We start from the raw sequence: 12,693 nt of genomic DNA on the forward strand, positions 1-12,693 counted from the left end.
GATAGATAAAGATGCTCCAGGGAGTTACAAATCAAAAAGTGTGTGGCACAGTGGCATTACATGGAAAGGGTGCCTTCCTACTTCCCTCCACCACTCCTCCCAGTACTGCCATGCAGAATTCATGAGTTGGATCACACCCATATTTAAACTCAGCCTTCATTTACGTCCAAGGTAGACGCCTGTAAGATATTTTAAGTCTGACTTGCAAGGTTGTGACTTGAGCTCTTTGACAAAATGTGTCCACAGACAGACATATCTACACAAGAACTCAAAACCGCTTCTTATCATTACATCAAGTAAAAGTAACCGATTTAATTGTTCACAAACAAGTAAATTAATAAAACCAGTAACCTAGTAACTTTTAATGGAATTCAAATAAATGTTTGTATAGTTTACTTACAGTCTGCATATGAATCCATATTTTAGTGGTTTGTTTAATAAATAATAAATATGTTTGTTTCCAACGCAATAATAATAATAATAATAATAATAATAATGTATGATTTAAACAGATTGACGGTTACGTCTCCACGTGATTTGACAGAAAACGATAATAATTTGCCGCTTCCAAATACGTCATTTCCGACTTCCCCTCCAATACTTCCTGCATGTGCCGACAATATGGCAGCGTCCATAGCGATTCATCTGGAGTTTGGGTAAGCGACTATCGAGTGTGTGTGTTCGTCTCTGAGTTACACAGACAGAGCCTCGCTGTTAGCTTAAGACGGTTATCGTGTGAACAGGGAGAAAACGCTCTCAGCTGCACAACTGAAAACTGCTATAGCGGAAAGTCCTGCCAGCCGACTGCCTCCTCCACTGCTTGATACTCGTTTACTCAGCACGGAGTCTTTCCCAACGTTGTACCAAAAAGTAATTTCCGGTATTCCAAAAAAAAAGTTTGCTGGAATTTAAATGGTTATGGATGACTTTTTGCCTATAATCTGTCAAAAAAATATGTCAATGTGACATATCGCTCATGAATGATATCAATTAAACATGAGCTTGAGAGAGCGTTTCTGTCACAAGGACGAAGCTGCAGTCAGTTTTTTTTAAACAAATAGACTTTCATTTGATCTTTTTTTGAAATCCGGGTAGGAAGTCTCATTGAAATTAAAATGTATTATTTTTTTAAGATGAATCTGGCCAAGAGGGCAGCAGACATCGCAATAAAGATAACATAACAGTTCTCTAAACATTAGTGACCAAAAAGGACTACCGGTAGATCGATGTAGGTACAATTGCAGTCATAAAAATACTTGCAAAACATTTCTTTGTTTTATCTTTATTTTATATGTAACGAATTCATATATCCTGTTCATTACAGTCTATATAGAAACATTGTAAATCACTTTTTGGCAGATGATGGTACTAGACTGACAAACTCGGTAAGTAAGATTAATCTAGAGTGCTGAGTATAAGGTAACCAGTAGAAGTACTATCAACGACTACTGTGAACCTCAGACTTTGGCTAGAGTCAGAATTGCTTGAGAAAATAAGGATTTGAGACTAGCTGTCCTAGACTGATACAAGTGCAAACTGAAAGAAAGCAATATCAAATCTAAGCACACGTAATGTGATTTTCTATGATGCAAAGAGATGACAAATTTAAGGAAACCCCCTAAACTACAGTCTAACGATCTGATGGCTCTGCTACAGTGGCAGTTTCACTTACAGGGTCCTTGCAAATAACTGTCAAGTTCTGATTGCTTGCCTTCATCCACTGACAATACATTTGCAACCTGATGGCAGTATGTCTTTGGACTCTGGGAGGAAGCTGGAATACCAAGAGAGAACATGTGCACGCATGGGTAAAACATAGAAAGTTAAATTACATCTGAACCTGGCTTTCTGTGAGGCAATGGTGAAAAAAGAGAAAATACTGCCATGAAGCTGTATTGCATCACTAGCCACAAAAAAATGTAACAAAATGTAATGCAATGAAAATGGTCAACCTACAAAGGGCTTAATTCAAAGACAATGTGAAAATCAAAGTGATTAAAAATAACTTAAAATGGTCATTTGTATGGCTCCCACATGCTTGTGTGCATACCTGACAACATTGGGGCATGCTCCTAATGAGATGATGGTGAGACGATAGTGTCTGAGGGTATCTCCTCCCAGATCTGGACCAGAGCATTGCTGAGCTCCTGGACATGGTGATGGAACATAGTGTCCTCAAGGTGTTCTGTTGGATTTAGGCCAGGCGAGCGTGGGGGCTGGTCAGTGGTATCAATTCCTTCATCCTCAAAGAACTGCCTTCATATGCTCACCACATGAGGCCAGGCATTGTTGTGCACCAGCAGAAACTCAGGACCTACTGCATCAGTGTTGGGTCTGACACTGGATCCAAAGGTTTTATGCTAATATCTAATGGCTGTCAGGCTGCCTAGCGTGTAGAAGTCTTTGGGTCCTTCCATGGATATGCCTCCCCAGACCATCACTGACACACAAGTAAACTAGTCAATGCTACAGGCGGCATAATGTATTGCATGGCTTGTCTAGACCCTTTCATGTCTGTCAGATGTGCACAGGGTGAATCCGCTCTCATCTGCGAAGAGCACAGGGCCCAATATAGGGTGTCAGACCATCGGACTACCCTCATGAAGTCTGTCTCTGACTAAAGAAGCATAAACAGTCTCATCAGTGGCCTGGTGGAGGTCATGTTGCAGGGTACTGGCAGTCCTTTCTATGTTCCTCCTTGCACAAATGACCAGATATGTGTTAAGGACCTTCTATGGCCTTGTCCAGCTCTCCTAGAGTAACTGCCTGAATCCTGGAATCTCCTCCATGATCTTGGGACTGGGCTGAGAGACCGGGCAAACATTCTGGCAGTGGCATGTATTGATGTGCCAACCTGGAGGAGTTGGACTACCTGGGTAACCTCTGTAGGGTTCAGGTATCATCTCAACACTACTAGTAGTGACAATGACCCAAATGTAAAAGTAGTAAACAAACAGTCTGAAAAGATGAAGAGGAACACCAAAGCTGGGGAAACTGATTAGCAATTTTATTTTAGTAGGTAATTCAGACACGGGCCTAAGTTGGCAGCATAACCTTTAAAGCAGAAAAACAAAGAAATTGTATAGATAATATACACAGTTCACAAGTAATGTTGTTTCATAGACCTGTGGAGGTTACATAAGATTTATGTCCTCTCCACTGAGGGGTGACGGTGTCACTGTGTCTGATTTTATTGGCTCTACAATCACTATCAATCTGCCAGAGACTGCAAAAAAAGTACCCTACATAATAATTAAACTGCATTAGATGTAATCATCTATTTCTACACTATGTTTTGTAGTCTTTTGTTTTACCTATTAAAATAATGTTTTTCTCCCCAAGTCCTTTCTGTTCTACCTTCTCTAACTATGTTGTTATAATTATTTTAAATGTGATTGTAATTGTAGAAGTTATAAATGCCTAGCTTTGGTAGTTATTCGATGAAGTGCCACACACATTCTTTATTTGCATATCTGCTCTTTCTTTGTATAGAGGAGGAGCAGAGCTGCTATTTAATGGTGTGAAGAAGCATCACGTGACTCTTCCAAGCCAGTCAGAACCTTGTAAGTATCACCAGTCCCCTGTTTGTACACGTCAAAATTAGAGCCTAAAAGACTTCCACTGTTTGCATCAGTGTCTATTAAACCTTAAGGACCATACCATTGTTTCTGAGTTCTGACAAATCAAAGAAAGCTGCTAGTACCCAATATGTGTTCATGATGGTACATTTATATATACAGCACAGCTTGACTGTTGAAGAAAAAACTGTACACTTATCAGTCTTTGTTTTGATGAGTGGTCTGCAGGTCCTCTGTCTAGCAGTGCACAGATGCACTGCCTTGGTTTGTTCACAGCAGGCAATTTGTAATCCTGTGCATGTGTTAATGAGAACTTTTTAATGTGCAAAAATGTCTAATATTTGCTTTGGAAAGGATAGGCAGGGATTTAAAGAGATGATTATTTGATTATTTCTACATTGCAAGTTTTGTACCTCTGGCTCCAAACAGATTGGATTAATACAGGTCATTCAGCCTAGAAGAAAGGAAAACCTGCTTTCAGCTGGACTTTTTCCTCCCCAGAAAATCAACTTAGGACCAGGGTCATTGAGGAAAATGAGTATATTAAAAATATGGCTTCTTAGAGGTTAAAATGAGTAGTAAATTTATTGAAAACATATGTGTGCGTGTCACAGAAACGGCGGACAAACCAGAGAAATATGTGTCTTTGGTATTTGTTTAAACAAAGGGTGTTCATCCATGGTCCTGACGTTACCACGACAACAAAAAGACAAAAGTTGACCAGAACAGGGAATGTCAGCTTCATGTGACCTTGCTGTGCCAGCTGACCCCTGTGTGTGTGTGTGTGTGTGTGTGTGTGTGTGTGTGTGTGTGAGAGAGAGTGAGAGAGAAAGAAAGAGGTGATGTTTTGCTTTATAGCATAGCTCTGGGTTTTAAAGACACAGGTGTACACACATTCTGACAGAACACTACTCGCCTCTGTTCTCGTGATGTTAGGCATAGCTTCGCTCAGTAGGTTTGCTGATCCTGGAAATGTTGCTACAAACCAGCAGACGTCTGAGTGTGTGCGTGAGAGTGCGTGTGGGTTCAGAGAGGGTGCGATTGGGACAGATATAATGGGTTCTGAATCCTTCGTATTTCTTTTTTGACCCCAGCCGGTGATTGATGACCCTCAACTGAAAAACCCCACCCCCTCTCTTTCTCTATCTCACCCTCTCTCACGCAACAAAACCCCCATAGTCTAAGGACCACGCCATTTTTGCCCGTCACATCAGCAAAAAGATGGATAGCTCATCCCACTCGCACGATTGTCGTAATTGCACAAAGGCAGAAAAGCAAAAAATTAAAAAAGACCGGCACCAAAGGAAAGGAAAAAGCAGCAATGGTTTTAAATCGACATCAAAATGGCGCCCTTTCTCTCCCCTCCCTCTGTGTCTGCTTTTCGCCCACGCAACGCCGCAATCCCAGGATGCATTACGAGCTTGTGACGCACTTTCTCTCTGCCTTGTCTGTTTGGTCCCTCATTTTCTTTTCCCCTCTACCTGGACCGTAAAGCCTGAACCTCGAAGCTTCTCCGCAACCTCCATCTTTTCCTTTTTCATCTCCCAACCTAATTTCTATACATTGTCTCTTAACTGTAAAGCACTGCATCCATATAAGTCTTTCTTTTGGGTTCAGGCTGGGGTTGATTTATATTTGTAGGCCTGTGTAACATTTTACAAGAAATCGATTGAAAAGGCAGTGCCTGATGTTTCCTCTTAAAAATAAATAAATAAAAAAAAAGCGCTTAATTGATTAAAGTCTGAATTATCACTAATCTGTATATTGAGCTAAAGCAACCCTGCTTTATTTTCTATGTGAAACTTTTAGTATGTTTGCCTGTTTGTTTAAAGACTGGAATATAAAAGAAGAGGCAAAAAATGTGAAGTGAAAGAGGGGGAAGAGTGCTTTTATGAGTGTATGTGTGGGTGAGAAAGAGAGAGATGCAGAAAGAGAGAGCCAAAGAAAAAAGTAAATGGCTGAGAGGATGAAAGCATGAACAAGAGGTAATGGTGGGGAAAAATACTAATAGTCAAAGGCAGGCAGGAGTGTAAAGAAAGGAGTCACCACAAAGAAGGAGTTATGACTGCTGTAGTGATTAGTTCTGTTTTTAGCCCCACAGAGGTGCAGGTCAATATTCCCTGCCTTGTACATTTTGTGTGTGTGTGTGTGTGTGCACATGTTGCAAAGGGGGAGCTATTTCTTTTTTTATATGAAGTCCTGCAACCACAGAGAACTAGCTCTGTCATTATACTACTGAGTTGGCAGACAGCTCTACAATTAACCTGCACACAGGCTTGAAACTGCACGTGCCTGACCTCACTCCCAAAGATCTTATGCATCACGTTTTATGCCTTTGCAAATCTCAATGTTTTAATGTATTTATATATATGTTAGTGTTATTTTTTATGTGTTACTTTATTCAGTCACTGTTGTTTAATCTTGATTTTATGAAAGAATAATTAAACCCTGAACTCTTTTTGTCATATAGTAGCACATGAGCCCCATTGCAATGCCTGTCTCTGTGTAATCTCTTACCCTGGATCCTGCTAAATGCTAACTGAAAGTGTGCATTATAAATGAGCAGAGTAATGCATTGAAAAAAGTAAAGCAAATCCAAATGTGCCTCCCTGTGATCGTTCAGTATTTTGCTTGCATTTTCTGAGTCTGTTTAATGTAAAGCCTGCAGCCTTTGTGCCGTGTTATTATGATTTTTAGCTCTGCCTTTGATCCGTCTGAACTCTCGGATCTCTGAGTGATTCATTGCCTACCTGGTACAGATTCTTCTCTTTACACCTGGCTTTGGAGGACTCAGTGTCATCCACTCATCCTCATATGTGCTGCCGCACTCCTCCTCGCTTTGGAGTATTTGTTCTTCCTCTGCACTGTTTATTTCTCTCCCTTTTTCCTTGTACATTTCCGTCCCCTCGTCTCCTCTGTTCATTCGCTCCTGTGTAAACTGGTCAAGGAGGCCATTTCTGCTTAGTTGATAGGGCGTCTGTGTGTATCATATGGCTACCAGCGATTGCTGAATTGTTTTCACGATTCGACAACCCCAATGTACGTCAAGTAGACAGCTTTGATCGGACACACACAAACACGCAGACACATAACCAGAAAACACTCATAAGAAAAAACAATAAATTTCTGCGATTGTGTGCGTGTTTTACTTCTGTTGCAGTTTTGTGTGCTCACGTTAGATCAGTGCACCATATTTAAACGAACCCCAGCTAACGCCCAGACACCTTGAATCTTAACGTTAAAGAGAGCCATAACTCTAATATATATTCATTGTTATTCATTTAGCAGGGATTTACTCTAAAACCTCTCGTTGCCGTTGGCTTTTGGGGCCGTCATTAGCTCAGGCTTTTGTTGAGGGAAGGTCAATCTGATTGTTCAAGAGGTCAGACTCATAGAAAATTCAAGTAACGCTGATGTTCAAGCTCAGACATTGCATTTAATGTGTGACAGCAAAGTTGCTACTCTGAAAATCTGGTTTTGCGTTTGATTTTGTTTGTTTAGTACTTACAAAACAAATCACCTTAATTACAAAGTTTCAGATAAATTGATATTAGTCTTACATGATTTGAAAAAAATCTATGTATTTACATTTTTCCTTACTATTTTAATATAATGAAATAACACATTTCAGTTAATACAATGAAATTTCAGGCTTTAGATTGTCCATTTGATCATTTATACACTGAAATAATTTCTTTTATTTCTTTCTACCAAGGTGAAAAATGTTGCTCTTGGCCATTGACTTCAGACAACCTTCCCCCATTTTCAGTGTCCTCTCCTTCCCCCCAACATACACATACACTCATAAATATACATGCACACACACACACACACACACACACACACTTCCTGTCCCTTCTGGTGCCTCTGTCGCGTCACATCGACCAGGGGGCTGGAATCATGCACCTTGACCCTTAACCCTTGATCTATGACCCCTGTCGTCTGCCTGTGTGTGTGTGTGTGTGTGTGTGTGTGTGTGTGTGTGTGTGCGCACATAAGACATAAATCTGTTTACACAGTCACACAGTGGGGACCTGCCTCTGTTTTGGGCACAAAAATAAGTCTTCAATATGTAAAGCATTGCATTTTAGTAAGCAGTCTCTCTTTAGTTTAAGTAAATATTAGTTATGGTTAGGCTTAGGGTAATTCTCCAGGACATGAATGCAAGTCAATGCAACGTCTTGTGAAGTCATGTGTGTGTGTTTGTGTGTTTTCTAGGGGACATGAAGCAGCTGCTGGTCTGGATCCAAAGGAACCTGCTGAAGGAACGACCTGAGCTGTTCGTCCAAGGAGACTCTGTGTGAGTGCACTGGACACACCTGAAGTAGATATGTAATTCATTACATTACACTGTCATTTGAAAAAAAAAAAAAAACAACAAACAAACTTTCAGACATGATCAGAATAACTCTACGGGAGCATTTTTGCATTTTGGGAACAGTGTGTAGGGGGGCTTTAAAAAAAAAAAAATCTTTCCAGCAGCTAAAACTGCTGAAATGTTGAGGGGGGAGAGTCTAGCCTTCAGGTTGTAGGTTTCAGTAAGATGATTACCTGTGCACACGCATCACACATGCTTGTGTATTTGTGCTTGTATGCACACACGTGTTTGTGTGTGTGTGTGGATCGTGGGCTCACAGCAGCCTTATAGGATTGGCTGACTTTTACAGCTGCCTTTGTGCAGGACTATTTATAGCACCATCTAACCAGTGAATGGAGAAAAAGACGGGTTACCTATAAACCTTATAGAAGAGATGTGTGTTTGTGTGTGCTTTATGCTTGCAGCACACATTGTTTTCTGAGCAAACCATCATTAAGGTGCTGCTTCATTATCTTTTAAAATGCTCCATGGATCCTGTGTGTGTGATATAGTTTACAAGCTTCTCTTTTATTCTTTTGTTCTTTGTCAGCACAGCTTTGTTTTGGGTGTGCATGCATGCTTTTGCAAATGTGTATTTGTTCTCGCAGGTTCCTCTCACAGAGCATCTAAGAGGTGGATAAAGGACAGATGATCACAGGCATTGTGACTTAGTTATCTCTTCAGTAAAGAAAAAACCCCACATTAGCATCTTTTATTAAAAGACAGTTGTCTGTAATCGTTCACAATTATGACAATTGTTTTAAATTTGTTTGTTGTTGTTATTTTTGGGGCCCTGATAATTTTCATTTACATTTTCTTTTTTTTTATATCCTCATTTTCTACCTTCTCTTATCACGTTCGGTTTTTGAGGAATTATGACAGATAATACTTGTAACAATAAGATCAATATGTAAAAATATTAATTACATATTTGTAAATAAATCACTTCAGATACACAGTATATTACATTAGCAGCAATAAGAACAGAAGCAAAGTGGGGGGGTTGTGAGTCACCATGGCTGTAACATGGAAATCTCACACATATCTCTGACATGTAATACTAAATAGTCATTTTATCATTTTAAGACTTAAAAATAATAATGATAAAAAGCTGATTTGATTGCTTCCTGTCTCTGCATAGATTTTGACGTTCGGCAGAATTCATCGCTTTTTAAATGTGTTGTCCGTGAATGATATTAGTAGAGTTTGTCAGCCTCTGTCAAAGAAATCCCCATGCCATGCACCAACACAAATCTGTAGTTGACAATAGTTATTATTTTATTTTTTTAAAAATATGTACATATTTTAATAAACCTGTGTGTAAAACATTATAGTCGTTTTTTATAATTGTTATTACAGATTGAAATTTGGGAGGAAAAACATAAAAATCCCATAGTTTCGACTTCTGCTTTAAAGATTTTCATCTTTGTGCAATACTTTATTATATTTTTTATTTTAAATATTAGGATTTTTATCTCTTTTGTTTTTATTTTAGGTTTTTTTAGGTGTTTATTTATTAATGTATTTTTGTAGTAAATTGATGAAATGTTTGTGTACAGCATGTATGAAATGAGAGCGAGCTACCTGTTTCTACCTTTTACACGCGTGTGTGCCTGTGGTTGAATCTGTGTTGCCTTTGGGAGATACGTCTGACTGAAAATGGTGTTGTGTTTTCCCACAGGAGGCCTGGGATCCTGGTACTTATCAATGATGCAGACTGGGAACTGATGGTGAGCACTGGGAAGTTATGTTTACTGTCAGAGTGTGTGTGTGTGTGTGTGTGTGTGTGTGTGTGTGTGTGTGTGTTTCCTAACAATATGTAAAATTGTTTCTCGTGAATTTCACTGCATTTAATTTCAAATTATTTGAGATTACATATGCTTGCATCTTCAAAACTAAAAATGCAAAAAAAAGATGGGGGATGTGGAAAGTTGACTTGTTTGGTTGTTTGTTTTGTTTTTATTTTTTCAGTGTGTTAATGTTTCATATAATCAGGAAGAAGCTGCGGGGAAAGATTGTCCTTGGGGTCTCTTATCTGAACTCATATTTACATGAACACACAGCCTGAACACTACAGTTTAAATGAATTGATTCAATTACAAGACTCGGGATGGGATGTAAATGAAAAGTTTGGCATTGATTGGACCCCAGTGGGAACAGGAGCGATTCACACATTTATTTTAATAAACGCAGCTTTTTCTTCAGCGACTTGTGCAGATTTTTTGATTCTCAGTTATTTTGTGTGTTTTCTACACCTCAGGGGGAACTGGACTATCAACTACAAGACCAAGACAACGTTGTGTTTATTTCTACTCTTCATGGAGGATAAAAACATTTTTTTTAAAAAGAAGAAGGCAAGGATTTTAAATGTTTCCTAACAGTTCAGCCTTTTCACAACATCATCTCTTCTTACTGCCCCACCACCACCACATCCCAGCATCACATCACCCTATTGGATGTTGCAGATGTGTCAACCTGCCCAGCGACAACTGAGAGGATTGATGATGTTTTATGGGAATGAGGAGAAATTCTCATATAGAAAGATGGAAACTGTTAGACTGGTGTAATGGGAAGCGATACAAATCCTGGTTGCACTGGCCATCTCCCAGGCACCAATATCAGTAATCTACACTTACTGGGTCTGCCTTCATCTCCATGCAGACACTCTTCCTGCATGTCTGTCCTGAAGGTTAAAAATTAGCTGCAAATCACCACTTTAGGAAAAAAAACCCCACACGTTACTCCCTCTTCCATTAGTGTTTCAGAGCAATGTATTAACATTTAATAAATGGTTTATTACACACTGACTGTGCTTTAAGTGTTTATAAATATGTAAACAATTAAAACCAACTCAAAGATATTTAATATGCTTACATATTTGTTATGTTGCTGTCAATAATGTGTTCATATACAAACAGCCAGTTACATGTTTGTTTGTATTTGACAAGTCTATTACTTCCTAAAAACGTATTTGTATCCCCTTGAGAGCATTTTTTTAATCTCATGTAAACCTTTTATGAAATGTTTTTCCTCAATGTATTTTGCCCTAAATGTCTAAAAAAAAAAAGGTTAATTTTTTTTCCTTTTTTTTACATTTTTTTTTTACAATTTCATTGTCTTTAAAATTGTCCTTCGTTTTAATATATACATCTATTTGTACCACAGTTTCTGTCACATTTTTTCTGCTACTTCCCCCCCCCCCCCCCCCCCCCCCCCCCCCCTGTTTCAACATTCAGTTTATCAGGATTTTTATTTATTTTTTTTATTTATTTATTTTGGCTTGTTTTTTGGGGGGTGAGGGGTTCTAAACCTAGACGACAGAAAAATGCTACCAAAAAACTAAAGTAAAGAAGACGTTCTTTATATAAATTTGTACACTATCACAGCTGTCGTTTTAAATTTACAAATACCGCATAAATCGCTAGAAATTACCTTTTTTCCCGTAGCGATCGACCTCGTATCATAAATCAAGTCACCGTGTGTTTAGGCAATTAATATCGCACCTTTTTCTATTTGTGTTATTTGTATAATTTTTTGTTACAAATTCCAAAAGCACAATGTGTCTTACTACTTCTGCCAATTGCAAAATCTCCCTCCTCCAGCGGAGTCCATTTTTTGGCTGCAAGGTGGTATCACGCACAGGGGCCGCCTATCCAAATGTTTAACACAGTGAGGGTTTTACATCACGCTTCGATAATCCCTGATGATAGCTTATACGTGATCGATTTGAGACCAGCTCGTGTGTTCCCAGCGCATTTTTAGGCTGATTAGACTACACTTGGGAGAGATTTTACCTTCATATAACCAAACTCATGGAGAATATTCATAAGAAGGGGATGGGGGTGTGTGCGTGTAACATATATGTTTGTGTGTGTGTGGTGAAGGTGGTGGGTGGGGTGTGAACTACAGCACCACTGCGGGAGGTCGAGGTCTAGCCTCCGGGCTGCCCTCCCTTGAACGCCCGGGGCGACCTAAAACCTTTTCGCGGTTGTGGAGTCCGATTTGCAACGGGAAACTAGCCTATAATGGCCGGCAGAAAGGAAATGCTAATGAGGCTGTGAGGGGGTTAGAGAGGAGAAAACGTTGCACTGTGTCAGCTAGTGCTGGCCGAGGATGATGTACTCAGCAATGTGTGTGTGTGTGTGTGCAAAGAGAGACAGGGGTTTAATGTGAGGAGACAAACAGAGCTTGTTGCTCGAATAAATCATTTGTCTTTAAATATCAAGGATATGTAAAGTTGTGGAGATAAATTCTGGTTATCTTTGGCTGGTTAGTTAAATCTGGTTTGTAGCTACTTTGATATGTGGATTATGAGTGCATCCGGTGAAAAACACCTGAGGTTTGGAGAGCTACCTGGGCCTACATTTCTGTATATAGGTAAGTGTGCACAGTGACTAGCTCACTGTGGAGGATGCTGCTGCTGCACGGTGGGAGAGTCGACCTGGCTTCACAGCTCTGGTTATAACAGTGGAAATAAAAAGCTGAAGCTCTCTCTCTTTCTCAGGTAAACACCTACTTAGTAAACAATGGCGAACAAACATAAAAGCCTTATTTACGCGATTGTTCATTTTACATCAACCTGACAACATGGTTAAAAAAATTATATTTTGAAAATAATATACGAATTTTTGCCATATTTTTTCCTCTTGCTTTTCTTTTTTCTTTCGCTTTGTAAATGTCAAGCTAATACTTTGTTTTCTATGTAGTTTTATCGCATGTAAGTTTATATTGTGATGAAAAAAAAAAAGAAACAAAATT

The 12,693-nt window shown here is 39.2% G+C and overlaps 1 protein-coding gene across 1 annotated transcript; it reads left to right on the top strand.

The window, feature by feature from the left end:
• The first annotated feature begins 598 nt into the window (after positions 1-598).
• Positions 599-11,094, top strand: urm1 (ubiquitin related modifier 1). Its single transcript, XM_085413681.1, has 5 exons — positions 599-656; positions 3,493-3,563; positions 7,797-7,878; positions 9,617-9,665; positions 10,196-11,094. The coding sequence occupies exons 1-5, from the start codon at positions 622-624 to the stop codon at positions 10,262-10,264; spliced, it is 306 nt and encodes a 101-aa protein (XP_085269807.1). The 5' UTR covers positions 599-621; the 3' UTR covers positions 10,265-11,094.
• The last annotated feature ends 1,599 nt before the right edge of the window (positions 11,095-12,693 follow it).

Source organism: Rhamphochromis longiceps, linkage group LG7 (assembly GCF_057381845.1).
Source record: "Rhamphochromis longiceps isolate RC_006_pf linkage group LG7, R_longiceps_female_GT1.1, whole genome shotgun sequence".
Taxonomy (NCBI): domain Eukaryota; kingdom Metazoa; phylum Chordata; class Actinopteri; order Cichliformes; family Cichlidae; genus Rhamphochromis; species Rhamphochromis longiceps.

Excerpts from the sequence above, each read along its gene's own strand:
- urm1 (XM_085413681.1), top strand. The coding sequence starts at position 622 with ATGGCAGCGTCCATAGCGATTCATCTGGAGTTTGG. Across the intron at positions 657-3,492 it reads GCGATTCATCTGGAGTTTGG|AGGAGGAGCAGAGCTGCTAT; the intron begins GTAAGCGACTAT and ends TTCTTTGTATAG. Across the intron at positions 7,879-9,616 it reads TTCGTCCAAGGAGACTCTGT|GAGGCCTGGGATCCTGGTAC; the intron begins GTGAGTGCACTG and ends GTTTTCCCACAG.